Genomic DNA, 18,572 nt, shown 5'->3' on the forward strand with positions numbered 1-18,572 from the left:
GTGTCAAATATGCCACACAATTTTTGTTCTGATAACAGCTATTTAGGTTAGGGCGTGACTTTTCTCCAATATAGCTGTGCTAGTACAACCCCTAGTGTGGACACAGTTTACTGCCATGAAAGCATTATACTCATATAACTTATAAAGCTTGTGAAGGAAAAGTATTAAGTAAGGCACTGTTATTTCAGCACAGCTACATCCACAATGGGAGGGCTGAGAGAGAAAAAGAGAGGGCAGTAGGTTAGGCTACTTTACAACATACTGGGCCAGATGAACAGATGCAGTTTTTGTATAGAGAAACTGTGTGGTATATGCCTTTCCCCCTCTCCCTCCATAATCCTAATGTTAATCAGGATCATGATGGATAATATTACAAAACTCTTATTCAATTTAAATGGTAATGTTGCTCATTGCTTCTTCATTTTTATTTTAAGAAATATTCATGTCAAATATTAAAAACAGATAGTCACACCAAGGTGCCAATATTTGTTATTGTCCTGAGTAATAAAAAAGAGATATTTGAATAAAATACGACCAAAGATACATCCTCCCTTTAATTTTCCTAAATGATACAAGTTCAGTTTTGAAGAACTTTCTAAATATCAGTGTATGACAAAAACATATCTGTATTTACCTACACATATGTATCTGATGATCCTAAATTGTACATGTGGGGATTTCTGCCTCTTCTGACACACCTGAATAACTTTAATCCCTTTTTAAAAGTCATTACATATAAACTAAAATACATCTTCAAAACTAAAATTTATCTGCAGCACAATTAAAAATACAATCATACCTCAAGAAACAGTAAACTCACTTTCAGTATATCAAAAGACAACCGGAAACATGATTCTTTGCTTTTAAATCAGAAAAATGCACCATTTAATATTGAATCGCATGAAAACACTAATACATTATTGTCTATTTTTAAAGAATAAATGTGTATTTATTATGAACAGATGGTGGCCAAGGAAGGTATCAACTGTCTCTTAGCCAGAAGGTCAGGTCATGGCTGAGAGACCAAAGAACAATTACTGTTTGCTATTCAGTACCATATAGGATGAAACAGTTTAGGTTTTTCTTTAAATACAAAGCTAGATGCGATTACGCTGTTTTCGTTTAATTTAAATTAAATAATTTGCAATGACTTATTAACATTTGTTAAAATTTGATTTTAAAAAAACAAACTAAAACAACAAAACAAAATCCCAAAATGTGTATACACTCTTTTTGGTTGCCTTTTAACATGTTAAATAATATTAGGACCTTTACAGAACTTTCTTGGTTACGAGAACCATAGCTATAAAACAGCTGCTAGATACTGAGCCTGAGAATTTCAAAATAGTTTGTTTTCATTTTTTTGAGGAACCAACAATCATATTTGAACAATATAATTACTTTATATAATTACTGAATTACTCTAATAATCTTCGCTGATAGGAACTCCTCCTCCCATCACTTCACTTTAATTATATCAAATTATAAATCATCACATTTCAGTGTATTCATTCCCACACTGAATAAAGTACCAGTATGTCGATACATGAGGTTAAAATATTTTGTTAAATTTTGCAATTTGTTCAAAAGGCAATCCTGAAGCAAGTTGGAGAACAGGATTTAAAATCCAAGATACTTCTTCAAATATCTTATTAAACACATCCTGTTTTATTTGTATGCCAAGATTATGCCAACTCTCTTATCTGTGATATCTGTCAAGACACAGACGACAAGCCTGTTTTTTGTTTTTCAAAGTGTCCTTAGGCCTAAAGGATGCAGGAGTGAAAAAAAAAAACCAAAACAACAAAGCCAACCCTGAAAATTTAATGCTTTAAGGCCCCTTTTTTTCTGCACTGTATGATTTTCCATACATATTGAAGAGTTATTTTATCTAATAAGCTTCTCTTTCGGATTTTACATATCTTTTGATTATAATTGGAATTAATATTGCTTCCAGCCTAAGCTTGTACTTTATTAAGTTAATAAACTTACTGTTCTACATGAAGATTTTTGGGAACTGGTAAATAAAAATATAATTTTAGAAATACTTAATTTTTTCCCTACAAATATTCTTACACAGGGACTGATTTGTTCACTTATTTACAAGGAAAAGAATGATTTAAAACCTGTTGGACTGGCTGCTCTAATAAGAAAATGCATTTAAAAAAATTATCCTCATGTGCATCTAATACATCTGTGTATTCAGAAGACATCCATTCTCATGTGCAAATCACAACTTATGAAGGAATAACTGGAAGTTTGAATACCTAGAGAAAAACAGATAGAACCTCAACAAAAAGGGCACTTCAAAAGATGCAGATTACACCTGTTCAAGCTGTTTGCCAAGTATGTTGCAGGTTACTCTAATCTCTAATAATCTTTCTTACTGCATGGAATGTTTTCTCACAGACTACCTGTAAGGCATATACTGGTTTTTTGTATTATTATAAAACACAGTTTTAGATAATCAACAGTTAATGCCTAGTGGAATTTTTATATAGTTATTTTCTCTAGAAGGTTATTTTTTGGATGTTGGTTTTTTTTTTGTTGTTGATTTGTTTTTGTTTTTTTAAACTTTTCTATGAATCCCAGCATTCATTAACCTGGAATCTTTAAAGAAACTGGAAGAGAAATGATTTTCATTTTTGGTATCATTAGGTTATACTCAGAGTCTTTATTGTTTTGTCAGGCTGCATGTATACGTAATTATGTGTGGATTTATTTGTGAGAAAAAGTGTATAAACATATGTATACAGTACATACAATTTAAGAACGTTGTAAGAATACATATGATAGAGTAATTCCATATGAAAGCATGGGATGACTATTATGTAAAACTGAACATACTAGGGCTGAAAACAAGAATAAGATAGCTAAGAGGTATTTATTTAACAGTAATAGCTGGCTTGTTGCCATTAATTTAGAAACCATTTAACAGTAATAAATGACCACTATTAGAAAAACGAATCATTCCAGCTTCCGAAATAACCCTACTTAGGCTTCTAATAACTGCAAAGTTAGAGCAGTATTATCTCTTACCTGGTCCTTAATTTCAAGCTCCCTTATAGTTTTTGTTCTGTACTCTCTGAGCTCCTTTTCTGCCTCATCCTTCTTCATTTTGGTTTGATTCAACTGATAGCGCATTTCTCCACACACCTGTTAGATTATACAGACAACATGATCTGTAGCTTGAAGAATCCATAGCCCAGGGTTTGCAATTAAATCTTTTGGTGCCCTCTAGAGGTCATTTAAATGCAACATATTTTAATTTACAGATATTTTAAGACTACATATGGTAAATGTTTTTATATAAAAAGGTGGATCTGAATTCTCTATATAGTCATTAACTTTGAAATATGCAGTGCTTTCTAGATTCAATTATATTTGGATCAAGATTTTGCTAAGTATAAATATTTATGTTGTAAATATATGTGCTACTAAATACAGTTAAACTACAGTTGCTGGTTTTATATTCTTCTCCCATGCTCTCTAAAATCCCACGAAAGTCTATGTCAACACTTTCAAAACCTAGAAGTAAAGGATCTATCACACTCCTATATAAGGGCATAGTTTATCTTGCCAATTTTCCACTGTTAAGGAAGAAAATGTTGAAATGTTAATACGATAATTTTCAAAGTTAGATCAGAGCATTACAGACTTACTACAAACTGAAGATAAATTCTTTAAAAACAATGCCTAATTCAAATATATGCATGGGCCAGAAGAAAGAGATCAAAGCAACATTTAAAGAAATCTAGTATCACTTCCACAAAGGCAACAATTATTCTCTGCTGTTGGGATGTTCCTTGTATTACCTCCTCATTCCTTTCCACCTGAAGGCAGCTCAACTTCAGAGGGTCTGGGGAGGGGTTAGGGGAAAGAAAGAGAAAGGAAAATAAAACCCACACCAATCCCTCCCACATAACTTCACCACTGCTGTGCAGGGATGTTATTCTCCCATTTCCCAATCTATGATTTTTAAAGGATTCTATTTGATTTTATCTGTTAGGAATGGAGGATGGTGGACAAGCTGTCCCCTTTTTGTCCTTATCCTGTGTGATCACCTCCAATTTGTGCCTGCTCATTTCACCTTAATAAACCAAACAAATACATGCATTCTCTAGTGAGAACACAAATATGTTTACTCACAGTTACTCTTAGAGAACTTTCTCTCCAACTCACTCTGCTTCCCTGCCCCACTTAACAGTCTTTCACAAGACTTGCTTCCTAAATGTGCACACTTTTAATTTGCTCCTACAGTCCTCTGTGCTTCATAACAATCTCCTCACACACATTCGACAACCCAAATTAATTTCTATTTTTCAGTCTCATACCTCTTCTCATTTTCACTACTTCCCCCCCCCCCCCTTTTAAAAAAAGGTAGAGTAAAAGCAAATATGCATACTGCAATCAAATCACCTTAGGAAAAAGCAAAACCAATTGTCATAACTTTAGGAAGCAGCGTCACTTAGAAATTCAAAGGACAGCTTGTGAATGTAGTCCTGTTGCAAATAACACAAGATAGCAAATGCTCTGAAGAATGGCAAAGTTCTAAAACATCTTTTTTTTAAATACCGAAATATCATATGCAACTAAAAAATCCTAAAATGCAACTGCATAGATTGCCAACCCTGTCTTTCTACCTCCTCCTTCCTTTATGTGAAGGATGTAACAAGTGCGGTATGTCACTTCCTCCAGGCAAAATAAAAAAGATACAGCCATTCTCGCCTTCAGCTCCCACATTCATCGTACAAAGTGAATAACGCAGAAAAATCAGCAGATGGTGCTGTCCTAATAATGGATTTTTCAGTCTCCTCGTAGTTCAGAATGAAGGAGAAGGGTTCTCACTCCAAACCTTTTTCGCTTGACTTCTGCTGCATGCAGAAAAAAATATTTCAAATAAAACTCAAAAGGAAAAACATTGCTATTTGTTGTTTTTAATAACGGCAAACTGAGTTTGGAAACAAGAAGTCAGACTCATGAGCAGACATAGATGTCACCTAACATAGCCAATGAAAAAAGGTCAGGTGATGCACACAGTCCCGACAGCTCAATGATCAGCACGTTCCTCCAGGGTGTTTGACCTCTCAATTCAGAACAGGGGTACAAATGCAGTTTTCCAATCTCTAAGGACAGTGCAATAAAAACACAGGATAGACTACTGTAAGGTGGCCACCTATTCAACTTTGTATTGATTAACATTAATGGAAGAAGAGTCAGGAACCACAGTGCCACTCTCCTGAGAGATTGCTTCAAATTGGTAGGCTATAAAATTGTTCTTCCCAGACCAATGGATATTTATACATACTACCTCGCTACTCCCTTCCCCAGCCCTGTAAATGGTGCTAGTCATCTGTGAACCCAGTCTGAAAAACCAAGTGTGTTGCAGAAATGGTAAATCAAACCATTCTGACATTCTTAAAATGCTCCCCCAATTGTCTTTCAGCTGAAATTGAATTAATTTTTCTAGTAAGTCTGGATTACTTTCTGCTGTAAATTTTCTGTAATACTTTCACCTATTTCTACCAGTAGGGGCAGCAGAGGAAGACAGGAATTGTTGAAAATCTCTCCAAGAATTAATTGCTCGCCAAAACCTTGCAATTAACGACAGGGGAGGTAGGATTGTCCCAAGAATTACTGGTAAGGTATATAGATATTTCAAGAGGCTGTAACAAATTTGAATTCTCCAATTTCTATTCTATAGAAATTTAGCATCCCCTCATCTTCATGAAGTTGAAGTTGCTGCTTTAACAAGTGAATGATGAAACTAAGCTAATAAAAATAATCACTTCAACAATGTGTCATTTCCCAGCATAAATTTTGTGTGACAGTAGTTTTTTCTTTCTCATGTTATGACCCACATTAAGGCTCTAACAGATTGAGAAATGTGCAAAATAAAGCACCCAGAAGTGATACACATACATAGGTAGACTGAACTGAAAGATCTCTTTGTAAAAGGCATACCATCAATATTAACGAATAAAGCACTACACCACATACAAATTCCACAGCAAAGTACTTGAAAAACAGTGATTTGATACAGCTCCCTTTATTTTAGCACCGAATGTCCCAGAGGTAACAATTACAGGACAGGGTTGAATACTATGTTGTCTCATTCACACCAAATGCAATTTTTAATGGAACACTGGATTGCAGTTGCAAACAGTGATCTGCATATTCTGCAAGGTAGAAGGTTAGCATTCGCATCAAAGGGTGACTTGGCAGACTGAAGAAGTTATCTTTTTACTTGTAAAACTGTGCCTCTGGGATATTCAAATGATGTTTACATTTATCACATGTTCTTTACCAATACAGAGGAAAACGCAGAAAGAAAAAAATTCTCATCTTTCAGGTCACAATGATAAGGAAAACCAAGCTCAATACTCATTTATAAATGCGCTTACCTTATTCATCTCCACTTCATGAGACGCAAGCTGATGTTGTGATTCTTCTAACTGGTTAACTAGAGAGTTCTTTTCCCTTGTAATTCTTTCTACCTGAGCCTCCAACATGGCCACATTCTCAGACATGGCTGTCACCTGCAAAAAGCCCAAGAACAATGTAATGATGTGATCTAAATCTTGTGGGACTTTCTCCTTGAAAGCAGCTTTATGTAGCTAAAATTCATAGCATTAAAAATAGAATAAATATATAATAGAATAATATATTTATATATACACACAATAACATATATAATAAAATATAACAGAATATGGGTAAATTTTAACAATAGGTTCATTATCTTGAATTATTTTATCATACAGTAGTTTATTTGAAATTTTTAATCAACCAGACTAGTCTCCAGGACTTGTTAGTATGGACAAAGTGTCAGAAGCAGTGGTTGCCTTAGTCTTGCAGCTGTAAGAGTACTATTTAGCACCTTCTTATCCATCCTCATGTAGATTGATTTAAACCAAATCATGTTTCCCCAGCTAAAGAAAACTGTCATTGCAACCACAGATCTTAGACTAGTTTTCAAGTTCAGAAAACATTTCAGCACTATAGATCAAAGCATGATGTTGTACAAAAACCATATAGAAACAGTATGGTAAAAATTCTAATGTAATTCAGATCAAATGTTGCTGAATGGTAAAAATGTAACAATAAAACAGATACAGTGACCCTTCAGCTATTTAGCCCTGAAGCTTACTAATATAAGTGGAAATAATGGTGTCTGACAGTTCTAGGTTAACTTACAGGAATTCAAAGCCAAACCTAGAGGATTATATATTCATAACTATTTTTCACTTATTATACATCCACCTGATTTATGTATCATGTCAATTCTCCCCTTCAAACAAATCACTTCATAAAGGAAGCGATAAAATATTCATATGGAGGTTGACTTGATGCACAGTATACCATTTTTACCATCTCATAATCCTGAAGCATAAAAGTAGTTAATCATACGTAGGCATAAATTGTGCCTATAGATCATAGATTACTACAAACTCATCCCATATGCTTTAACTACCAAGCATGACATCATCATAATGTCGTTACATGTTGTTTAATGTATTCTACCAAAATGTTTAATGTATTCTACCAAAAAAAAAAAAGTATGAAATGTTTGTCTAGTAGGGTGTGTTTTGGAGCGCATACCCTGCTCTAAAGCAAATCTGTAACCAAACAACTAAATGCATGAGTGATAAATTCCAATAAATAGCAAGGACTCAAACATAGAATTGCTTAATAATGTCTCATTGTCTCCAGCGTAAGGTTAATTTTTTTAATTTCAGTTTCCCTGGCAACAGATTTCTGCTGATCACTTACAACAGTTCACTTTCTTAAATATCACTTAGCCCCTATCACTGTGCTTAATTCCTGTTTTACTATCTGGAACTGGAGTCAAAGGCTTTGACTTCCTGTAGCAGCTCCAGAACATTATTCCACCACCTCATAATACCAGAAATACAACCATGTCACCTTGGTTCCCTGTTTATGTTAGCAGCTTTCCAATCATTTCACAAGCAACACCACTACTAGAGTACCTCCTCTTTTTTAAACACTTAGTTTATACTGTTCAGTCTGTGCTCTCCAGATTTTATAAACTGCATGGCTTATTTCTAAAAATACGGAAAAAGCCTGCAATCAAAAGAGAAATTCACTACATTGTTTCCAAACCTGGTTGAAGAGGTTGCACAGCAAACAAGCATGAAAATGACTAATTCATGGAGCATTTCTCTCTCTGCTCTTCTTCCCATTTCTTTCTCCAGTCACCTTAGAAGTGCCTCCTCTGTCATGTCTCATAGGCTTATTGCTGTTAGCAAGGTTAACAGGTTTCCTCTGTAGATTGCATTGGCAGAAAACCCTTATGCTTTATACTCAAATTATACTAGCATCTAGAAGTCTAAAACAAGGTTATCAAGGCTCTGTTGCAATGGTCACAGTATTGATGATGAGACAGATTCTGTCTTAGAGAGTTTATAAACATCAGTGAGAAAAGTGATTCCAACACATTTCTGCAGGTGGGCAAATGAAGCATATGATAAGACCACTTTGAAGAATACCATATTATAATGCAATTACAATATTGTAACATTAATATATATGTATATGTAAGCATAAAGTAGCAAAACCCCCTAAATTTGACATGTGTTAACTTCTGAATGCTTGATTTGGCAACCTAAATAATAATCTTTATAAGAAGCTAGGTACAAACCTTGCATCACATATTACTTAACGCTTTCCTACTTTGACAAAGTGCATTAGAAACTATTATGCAAACTAAAATAAAGTGCATAACATCAACAACTTAATATGTATCTAGTGATATAGCATAAAAGCCAGTTATTCAGACTCAAAGGATTGCTTATCTACCACTGCTTTAAAGCAATGGTGGAAGTGATTTACTGAGCCCTCAAATCCAAAACTGAAACAAAATGAAAGACAAGCAAACAGAAAGTTTAAAGAGGACAATATGCTTGTTGTAATCCTCAAATAGAAAAAAAACCAACTCATACCATTGCTGCCAAGCCCTCCCTTTCCTTCTTCATTTCTTCCCGCAGTGCTTCTTTTTCATCAGTCCTCTTATTTAGCTGGGCAGCTAACTCCCTTTCAAGACGATTCTTCTGCCGTTCCATCTCACTTTTCAGTTGCTCACACTGGACTAGAGCCTAGAAAAAAACTATTTTTTTAAGTGGAAGAAACCTAACATTTTAAACAAACATGGTATTTATCTAATGCCTTCAGAGAAACCAATTTGCTATTAGAAAGGACTTTTTTGGTTTTTTAACCTAGTTATTATGATGTTTATACATACCCTACTGTGTTAACATCTAGAATAGGACTAACAAATTGAAAACAGATGTATATGTTTATATGTATATACATGCCCTACTGTAATTTAGAAATCTAATTGCTTCTAGGAGTCATGGCAAAGATGGAAGTATTTTTCAAAGTATATTTTCCAAATAAGCATCTGTTCTTCTAAAACTAAGATGATTATTTGCTTTGCATTTAAAATTCCTGAATGTACATCACTAGAATCACCCTTCAGTATTTGACTCCTTGTAAACACTGTGGTTACTGCCTAACTGCATAGCTGAAGGAAAAACAAACAAGTAATGTATGCACTTCCACTTGTGTGAAGTGAATTATTGAGTGCAGAAGGCTAAGAAACAACCTGAAAAGTAAACAAAGATACAAAGAAACAATTTTTTTTTTTTTTTTTTTTAGCTTCAGGTTTGTCAAATAAAGACTAATTCTACTGAAAATTCATAAATGTCCTGCTTAATTTGAAGTGCTAAAACACAGGTCATAGATGTGTTTTCTATCAAAATAGGAGAAACATCAGTTCATATTCAAGAAGCACAGTAGAAACTATCTTCTAAAAAAGCTAGGAAAAAAAATAGCTATAAAAAATATGCTGATGTATCCCTGCCAAAGGGACAGGAGTTGACTGTTATGTCAGTTTAAATCAGAAATACACTACTCCATTAAAAGCGAATCGAAGTATTCAAAGCACCCTAAAGGCAGCTTGTTAGCCCACGAGTAAACCAGATTTCATTTCATTGTTTCACTGATATTCAGCATATCCTATTTCAAGGAAGCTAAAGTAACCTCCTTTTAGGAATCCTACCTTATTACCCTTTATTTTCAAATTAGTTTTTTTTAACTGCTCATTTTTCTTTTGCTCAAAGCCAATCCCCTATATGCAATTTCCTTAGTGTTGGGCTGTTCATAAGGGAACCAAATTAAACCATAATTTTTAAAGAATGCTCTAACAGTCTCCATTAGGTTAATGTCAGTTCTGCAGGATCCTCTTCAAGGTCTCTTTCCCATGACAAGTCCACGTTGGTGAGGGAATCCCTCTGCTGCCTTGAATCCTTTTCTGTAGGAATGTATCAGCATACAATTGTCTGCATAAGACTGCCATAGTTTGGTAGACATGTAAAACAATGCAACTCTAAATGAAATAAGTTGCAAGAAGAAATGTGTATTTTGTTAGCTCCACTGTTTTGAATACATAATGAGCAGTTCAAACAATTATTCTTCTATGACATTTATGTTGAAAATACATTTCTGGATTTGCTTCAACTATGGAAGTTTAACCTTACCAGATCTCCTCCCTGCTCTACTTAATAGCAAAGAGGCCACAAACTACAAAAAGACATGAAAAAACAGTGGTTTTCAATTATAAGCACCTGAGGTTAGACTTTCTGTCAACAGGGTGATGAAATTGCAATTATAGCATTTGGAAGCCCAATGTGTTAACTCATTGCTTTTCTTATGTGGACTGTTCTATTGGATTCCATGATAATTACAAAGAAAAACAGCACTTTACCTTAAGAGTAGAATAGGACTGGAAAAAAAAATGATGGTTTCTACTTACCAAGAGAAATACCAGTACATGTAAAAATACTAAATTAATGCAGCGTAAGTAAAAGATTTTTTCCCATTCCTTCATATTACAACAGGTTTTGAGCATGGAAAAAACAGACTACTATCCAGTCTTGTATACAAACAGCACTTCACATTTCCTTGCTGAGTGAAGACAGAGCCAGTAGAGACCCTACAGAGCTCCTTTATTTTATGTGGCAGAAATAGCATGGGTACGAAGAGCCATTTTATTAAAGGTTCTACTAATTCATCTTACTAAATTTTATTCTTAGGCCACATTTCTCACATGAGCTACACTGAATAAGAATTTATAAGTATTTTTTTTTAATATTACAATAAAGATTTCCAAAACCAAATGAAAAAAAGATAACTTCACTTTATTGCACAGACAAGGAAAAGTATTTTGTGCAGTTTTAAATAGCAGTAAGTGAGTAAGATTTCTATCAGACAGCTGTAGAACCCACCCCCAAAAAAGTAAACAAGTAAGCAATTTAAAAATTTAACCGCTCAGGGACAGGATGTGACAGATGAACAGTGGGCTCAGAAGGATTCTTTCTTTGTTCACTAAAAAACAAGGAGCTGTAATACTCTGAAGTTAAATTTAAACAAGTACCTAGGATTTCAAACCCTCATATTTTTCCCCCACTGTTTATAGTTAAAGATGCTACACACACACCCCCTCTTACAGCACTGGATGAATAATACCAATCTGATCAATAGAACAATTACATTGATCTTGTCCACTATTTAAAACAGCAGCATTTCAACAAAACAAACCTCTTTCAATTCCATAGTAATTCACTAATAATACAGTAGATGTCACTAAATATCAAGGAAATAATTTAGGTCAATATCAGTTGACTGTATATAGTAACTAGGGCTAACACAAGCATTAGATCAAAACTGGTTTTATCATTCTTATTTATATAGCACCAAAAGCTTCCTGTAGGTAGCATCAGGCAGGACTCTCATCTTCAAAGAGTTCTGTTAGCTAATCAGTTCTTGCACTGCACTCATCTGAGGCAAAAGAGTTGTTTGTAAGCATTTTAAGTATTCTCTCCAGAGTAGCTCAGAAATCTGATATGAGAAATATCCTCCATGTCATAAATGCCTTTGAAAATTCTACCATTCAATTTCTATCACCTAGCTGTGAAAGAACATCAGAATTTAAATGATGGCCTAAGAATGCAAGTCATCCTACAGCCTTGATGAGAATTTAAGAACTCAAAATACAGAGAGAGTTCACAGAATCACAGAACTGTCTAGGTTGGAAAAGACCTTGAAGATCATCTACTCCAACCATCAACCCAACATTAACAGTTCCCAACTACACCATATCCTCAGCGCTATGTCGACCCGACTCTTAAACACCTCCAGGAATGGGGACTCCACCACCTCCCTGGGCAGCCCATTCCTAACAACCCGTTCTGTAAAGAAATGCTTCCTAATATCCAGTCTAAACCTTCCCTGATGCAACTTGAGGCCGTTCCCTCTTGTCCTATCGCTTATTACTTCGTTAAAGAGAAACATCCCCAGCTCTCTGCAACCTCCTTTCAGGTAGTTGTAGAGGGCGATGAGGTCTCCCCTCAGCCTCCTCTTCTCCAGACTAAACAACCCCAGTTCCCTCAGCCGCTCCTCGTACGACATGTGCTCCAGACCCTTCACCAGCTTCGTTGTCCTTCTTTGGACAAGCTCGAGTAATTCAATGTCCTTTTTGTAGTGAGGGGCCCAAAACTGAACACAGTAATCGAGGTGCGGCCTCACCAGTGCCGAGTACAGGGGTAAGATCACTTCCCTGTCCCTGCTGGCCATGCTGTTTCTGATACAAGCCAGGATGCCATTGGCCTTCTTGGCCACCTGGGCACACTGCTGGCTCCTGTTCAGCCGGCTGTCAATCAACACCCCCAGGTCCCTCTCTGACTGGCAGCTCTCCAGCCACTCCTCCCCAAGCCTGTAGCGCTGGTGGGGGTTGTTGTGGCCCAAGTGCAGCACCCGGCATTTGGCCTTATTGAAACTCCTACAGTTGGCCTTAGCCCATCGCTCCAGCCTGTCCAGATCTCTCTGCAGAGCCTCCCTACCCTCGAGCTGATCAACACTCCCACTCAGCTTGGTGTCGTCTGCAAACTTACTGAGGGTGCATTCGATCCCCTCGTCTAGGTCATCAATAAAGATGTTAAACAGGAGTGGCCCCAAAACCGAACCCTGGGGGACACCACTTGTGACCGGCCACCAACTGGATTTAACTCCGTTCACCACAACTCTTTGGGCCCGGCCATCCAGTCAGTTTTTTACCCAGCAAAGCGTGTGCCCATCCAAGCGTCGAGCAGCCAGTTTTGCCAGGAGAATGCTGTGGGAAACGGTGTCAAAGGCCTTACTAAATTCAAGGTAGACAACATCCACAGCCTTTCCCTCATCCAATCAGCAGGTCACCCTGTCGTAGAAGGAGATCAGGTTTGTCAAGCAGGACCTGCCTTTCATAAACCCATGCTGACTGGGCCTGATCATCTGGTTGTCCCGCATGTGTTGTGTGATGGTACTCAGGATGAGCTGCTCCATCAGCTTCCCAGGCACCGAAGTCAAGCTGACTTTCCCGGATCAACCTTCCGACCCTTCTTATATATGGGTGTCACATTGGCCCAGATTTCCAATGTGTCGGGACCTCCCTGGTCAGCCAGGACTGCTGGTAATGATGGAAAGCAGCTTGGCGAGCACTCCAGCCAGCTCCTTCAGCACCCTCGGGTGTATCCCATCCAGTCAGTTCATGTTACTGCTCAGAATCAGTCACACAGTGCAATCCTTTTCAATCTACTACACCATATAAACGTGTGATAAAGATCTTATGAAAACTAATTAACATTTGCAGTAGATCTGAATACTGAAAAGCTCTCGTTTCTTGATGAATTTACCTGTGTTTTTTCTAAATTGGCCTCTTCTGCCATTTGCACAGCTTGTTTAACTTGCTCACAAGCATTAGATTCTCTTTGATGCATCTCTTTCATGTTTTGTCTCAGTGAAACAAGTGCATCCATCAAATCATCTCTTTCTCTGCATATAAACAAAAAACAGATATTTCTTCTACATCTTTTCTCAAGCGAAAAGAACAACAGGTATATCAAATATAAACTGTTAACAGATAAAAGACATAAGGGTGGTAAGTGAAGCAGGACTAAAACAAGCATGGATTAAGAGTGAAAAGCAGCGTACTGCTAGCTTGGCAGATATAAAAAATATTATTTGCTTGATGACCAGTCCTTCACTTCAGAAGGATGGATCATTAGGGAAACTGCCAGTAATGACAGCAGAGCTCAAGTTACAAATATATTGAAGCTGAGCAACATTCTGTTGGTGTTACTAAATGGGGATCCATGCTAAAAAAAAAACAACAAAAAATGCATGTTTCTGAAAAAAAGACCAAAGCGATATGAAATTACCCTGTCATTAAATGTAAAATAGGGAGAAAAACATAAAAGGAAGGATTAGGTTCAACAAGTAATTCAGATCACAAAGTATGTAAAACGAAACTCAATAGCCCTTCGCTGCAAACTGGAGCTAAACAGTAAGACTTCTGATTTCTACATCCCCTCTTAACTTTTGTTAACTAAGAAACTGAGATCTATACCAAATGGTGAAGCACAGTCAGTAAAACTGTAATATTTAACTTCACCTTTTAATTATTTTGATATGTTGAAAGCTTTTAAATTAAGAGTATAATTATCTGTATTTCAGGTGCAACTAGAGATTTTGGCTGAAAACTGTTGTGTTTGGGTTTGTTGGGTTTTTTTCTTCATGTTGTGTGGAATGGTAACACAGTTGTATTTGCCAGAGAACTAAGTTATGTTTTGAAATTCTGTTTCAAGAAGATTTGGACAAGGTCCCTTTGAAAATCCCCACTGAAATATTTTTGTTTCTAATAAGTTGCATCACAGGAAGATGTAGCTTTCACATTTTGTTAAAACTCAAACTGAAATAATGGTTTAAGAAAGATAAACAGGTCATCTAAAATCTTTTATTTCAAACTGCCCTATAATACAAGATGACAAAAATGTACTGATTTACAGTTTGTTCATATTTTCCAGTGTCTGTGACCAATAAGTAATTTTCTTATGAAAACAGACTTTGACACATGACTTTTCAGCAACAGAGAGTTTTCCCAGAGAACTCTTGGACTTGACAATAGAAAAATACATAAATCCTGGTGTGGCAGTTTAGTCCCTGCCGGGGTTCGAGACCACGCGGCCGCTGCCCCTCCCCCACAAAGGGAGTGAAATACAAAGCCCCGGGGCTGAGATAAGGAGAGGTTTAATACAACAGTGCAACAGCAACAAAACAGACAACAGCAATAATAATAACAGTAATAACAATGAACAGAGCAAGATATCTACCAATACAGCAGTGAGAGCAGAGAGATCGCATAACACACGCGTTCACCGGTTCTCCCGCTCTCCCGCGCTCGGAGGTGACGTCAGCATGGTACTGAATAACCTGGCTAGAGCTTCCCCCCACTGCTGGGGAAACTTAACCCTATCCTAGCTAAACCAGGACACCTGGCAACAGCTATCTAATGCGTAGAGATAATATCCATTTGACAGACTATATGTACTATGTCCCTTCAGACTTCTTGCTTCTAATCAACCCACTACCTCATCTCCAGCAGACTCATTCTAAAACTTCAGAAATCCTAAGAAGCTTCAGATATCTGACAATAGACGTCTGCTTAACAAACTTCGAGAAAGCTGCAGTATCCTATCATTATTACTAGCAAGTAGAAAGGGAGAGATTTTTGAAGATGATTGATCAGCATAATTTCTTAAGAAAAAAACATTTTAATGCTGTTGGGATTTCTGTATTATATATATTATATTCAGCCTGTATAGCTGTTTTTTTAAAATTCATTTAAATAAAAGCTACAATTAAAAAAAGGCTGCAGCTAATATTTCATTAATTTTCATCCAAAGGAACTTTTTTCCCCTGACTTATTGTAGTTAGGGAGGAGCAATGCATCCTATCCCAAACACCCTAAGCAAATACTAAGCAAATTCAAGGGGAAAAAAAAAGGATTACACTGCTGATGTATCCTAAAAGTTCCCCAAAGCTCTAGTGGAGCTAGAAAGACTTCCAACTACAGAAAGATAAGGAACTTCTGCAGGAAATAATCAATCAAATTACACAGACTTCCATAATATCTGTCCTGGCAGAGTGAGGGGTTTGTTTGTACATAAAGCACAGGAAAAAGACTATCAACAGTCTGATTATCTGGACAGCCCAAGGTATCATAATTACAAGATAATGACTAACATTCTTTCCCACTTGAAATAAGCAGTAAAACTACCATGGACTTCAAAGTGGCTGGGACCTACACTCCTACTCTGCCATTGATTTTAGCATTATAACTACAACTTGGGAGTCCATTGTTCCGAAAGTGCACATCTCTCTATGAATGCAACCCAACAAATTGAGACTTATATGGTTTAATGTAAGCAACTGTACTTTCAATGAGAAAGTAAATACTCCCCAAACCTACTTTGTCACCCTCTCAATGGTCTGCATGTGAACATTAGAATGAGTCTGTGCAAGAACTGCCTCGTGTTGCGCACATTTCAGACACAGACCACCAACTCGGATAGAATTCGTGGCTGAAACAAGTGACTTCTGGTGTTTTAGCCTTCCTTCCAAATCTCTGCATGTCTTTTGAGATTCTGAAAGGTCTTTTCTAGAAAAAAGAAATAAAAAATATTATCTGTGCAATCAAACATTTCTACAACTCAAATATAAGCAATATATATTTACAGATGTAACCTACAAAGAACTGTTAGAATCCCTGTAATGAACATTACCTTACATATTTCGGTAGGCTAAGGAAGACTTTAACAGAAAAATAATAGCTGAATGGTCCAATCAAAATTATTAGTAGACAAAACAAAATTATATTAGTTTGTTCCTTCCTACTGTAGTATCAGAAAACAGTGAAGTTACACAGAAATTATTATATAAAACTTGTAGGCTTACATGTTGTCTGAAAAGAGTAAAAGAAACACTATCAGCTGTGCAAATATTTCAATACCCTATTTAGCATTTTTTCTGGTGTTCTTACTAATCACTAACTTCACATTTCTTCTCTACTCTCAAATTAACTGTAAAGTTACAATATAAATCCCCTATGCTCCCTATACAAAATCCAGACATATTCAGAACATTCACTCTGATCCAGCAATACACACAAACTTGAGGTCAACCACATTTCCAAAAAAACAGGTTAAGTTTTTTTACTCGTCTTCAAAATTTTTACCAGGTGCTCTGAAGAATTTTCTCCAGAATTTCCAAGCATCTGTCAGGCCAGGAAGAGCTTAAGTGGTAGGAATGCTGACATCAGGAAGTTCCAGACAAACGCACACTGTGCACATATAGATCAATTTGACAAATTGTGCAATGAATCCAAAGCTTTTGGTTTGTTATGCAGGCCATCTGGGCAGCATACACATAGTAAGTCTGACACATTCTGGTTGCATTGGATTTACTGTGCACATGATATATACACTGCATACATGCTTATTTCCATCTGGGAAATCTTCTGTGCGCTTTTTCCAATTTTAGTAGTTGGTCTATTAAACATAATCCACTATTTGCTCTGCATATATCCTTAAGACAGGGATGGTACAACAGACCTATTGTTGCGAAATCTTACAGAAATCAGTGAGTCCTACGTAAATTCATGCTCAAAGTTAAAAACAAGGATAGTCCCACTGAAAGCAATACAATTTCTCACTTTAATTAAAATTTAGCAAATACTCAAGAGCATTGCAGAACTTACAGTTTGAAAGATCATGTCCCTTAGGAGAAATCAAGAGGCCAAATAATGTACTTGTGGAAATTTTCAGCCTATTTTAGCCTCCAATATTTATTTCTGAGTATATATAACATTTCAAGCCAAGCAGGGAATAAAAAAAAATAAAAATAAAAAATTGGATTACACAGCCAAAATTTAAGATCCCCCTTTACTTTCACTAGCACAATTGGCTTTGCATGTTTAAGATTTCACCACTGCAGAGGGCATGTTTAAACTTGTCCCCCTATCAGTAACTCTTTCTATACACACACACAAGTTTAGAGTTTTCAGATATATGAAACCACAATTGATTTAGAGAAAAACATAATTAAACAGATACAGCAGCAGTATCATGAATGCAGGTGTACAGGGGAAAGGTTACTCCTGAAAACCAGATCTTAAAGTGTTTGCCTTTACCTCTGTTTTCTCCATAATTTGCTACCTATTCAAACCTTTAATATTTTGAGTACATGAGGACTTATTTTCAAGTATTTTTGAGTTTAAAGATAAGGAGGTTACATGACTGGAAACACTGCCTGCATGCTTCAAACCTATGTTTTCCTGCTCCAGAATCATTATGTGGCCTAAACTAGTTCAATGCTTGAGATTTTTAAAACTTGCAATATAAAATACCAGTAGAAGAAAGCTAATCATGGAAGAGCTCACACAAGTTAAAATCTTAACTTTTTTTTTTTATTGGTCTACCTTAAAAGATGTGATGTTTCTATGAAGTTGTAATTTCTATAAATAAAATAATTCAATCGAATTTATAAAATTTATGTATTGATACATTTATATTTGAGAAAACTTCACGTAAAACCAGCTTTCAGGGACACTAGCAGAACACATTTAGACATTGAGGCATTCTCTTACTTAAATTCAAATTAAGAGCAGTTCATGTTGTTAT

At 36.1% G+C, this 18,572-nt stretch overlaps 1 protein-coding gene across 5 annotated transcripts in view; it reads right to left on the reverse strand.

Moving 5' to 3' along the window:
- Nucleotides 1-18,572, reverse strand: part of SDCCAG8 (SHH signaling and ciliogenesis regulator SDCCAG8) — a 120,993-nt gene that overhangs the window by 80,379 nt on the left and 22,042 nt on the right. For all 5 annotated transcript variants that reach the window (XM_074818362.1, XM_074818363.1, XM_074818360.1 and 2 more), the window contains 5 exons: nucleotides 16,364-16,552; nucleotides 13,749-13,887; nucleotides 8,964-9,116; nucleotides 6,405-6,539; nucleotides 3,040-3,156 (listed from right to left, as the gene is read on the reverse strand). In XM_074818362.1, the coding sequence (XP_074674463.1) occupies nucleotides 3,040-3,156; nucleotides 6,405-6,539; nucleotides 8,964-9,116; nucleotides 13,749-13,887; nucleotides 16,364-16,552 (733 nt within the window). The remainder of the gene's footprint in view (nucleotides 1-3,039; nucleotides 3,157-6,404; nucleotides 6,540-8,963; nucleotides 9,117-13,748; nucleotides 13,888-16,363; nucleotides 16,553-18,572) is intronic.

This window comes from Strix aluco, chromosome 3, assembly GCF_031877795.1.
Source record: "Strix aluco isolate bStrAlu1 chromosome 3, bStrAlu1.hap1, whole genome shotgun sequence".
In the NCBI taxonomy this organism is placed as follows: domain Eukaryota; kingdom Metazoa; phylum Chordata; class Aves; order Strigiformes; family Strigidae; genus Strix; species Strix aluco.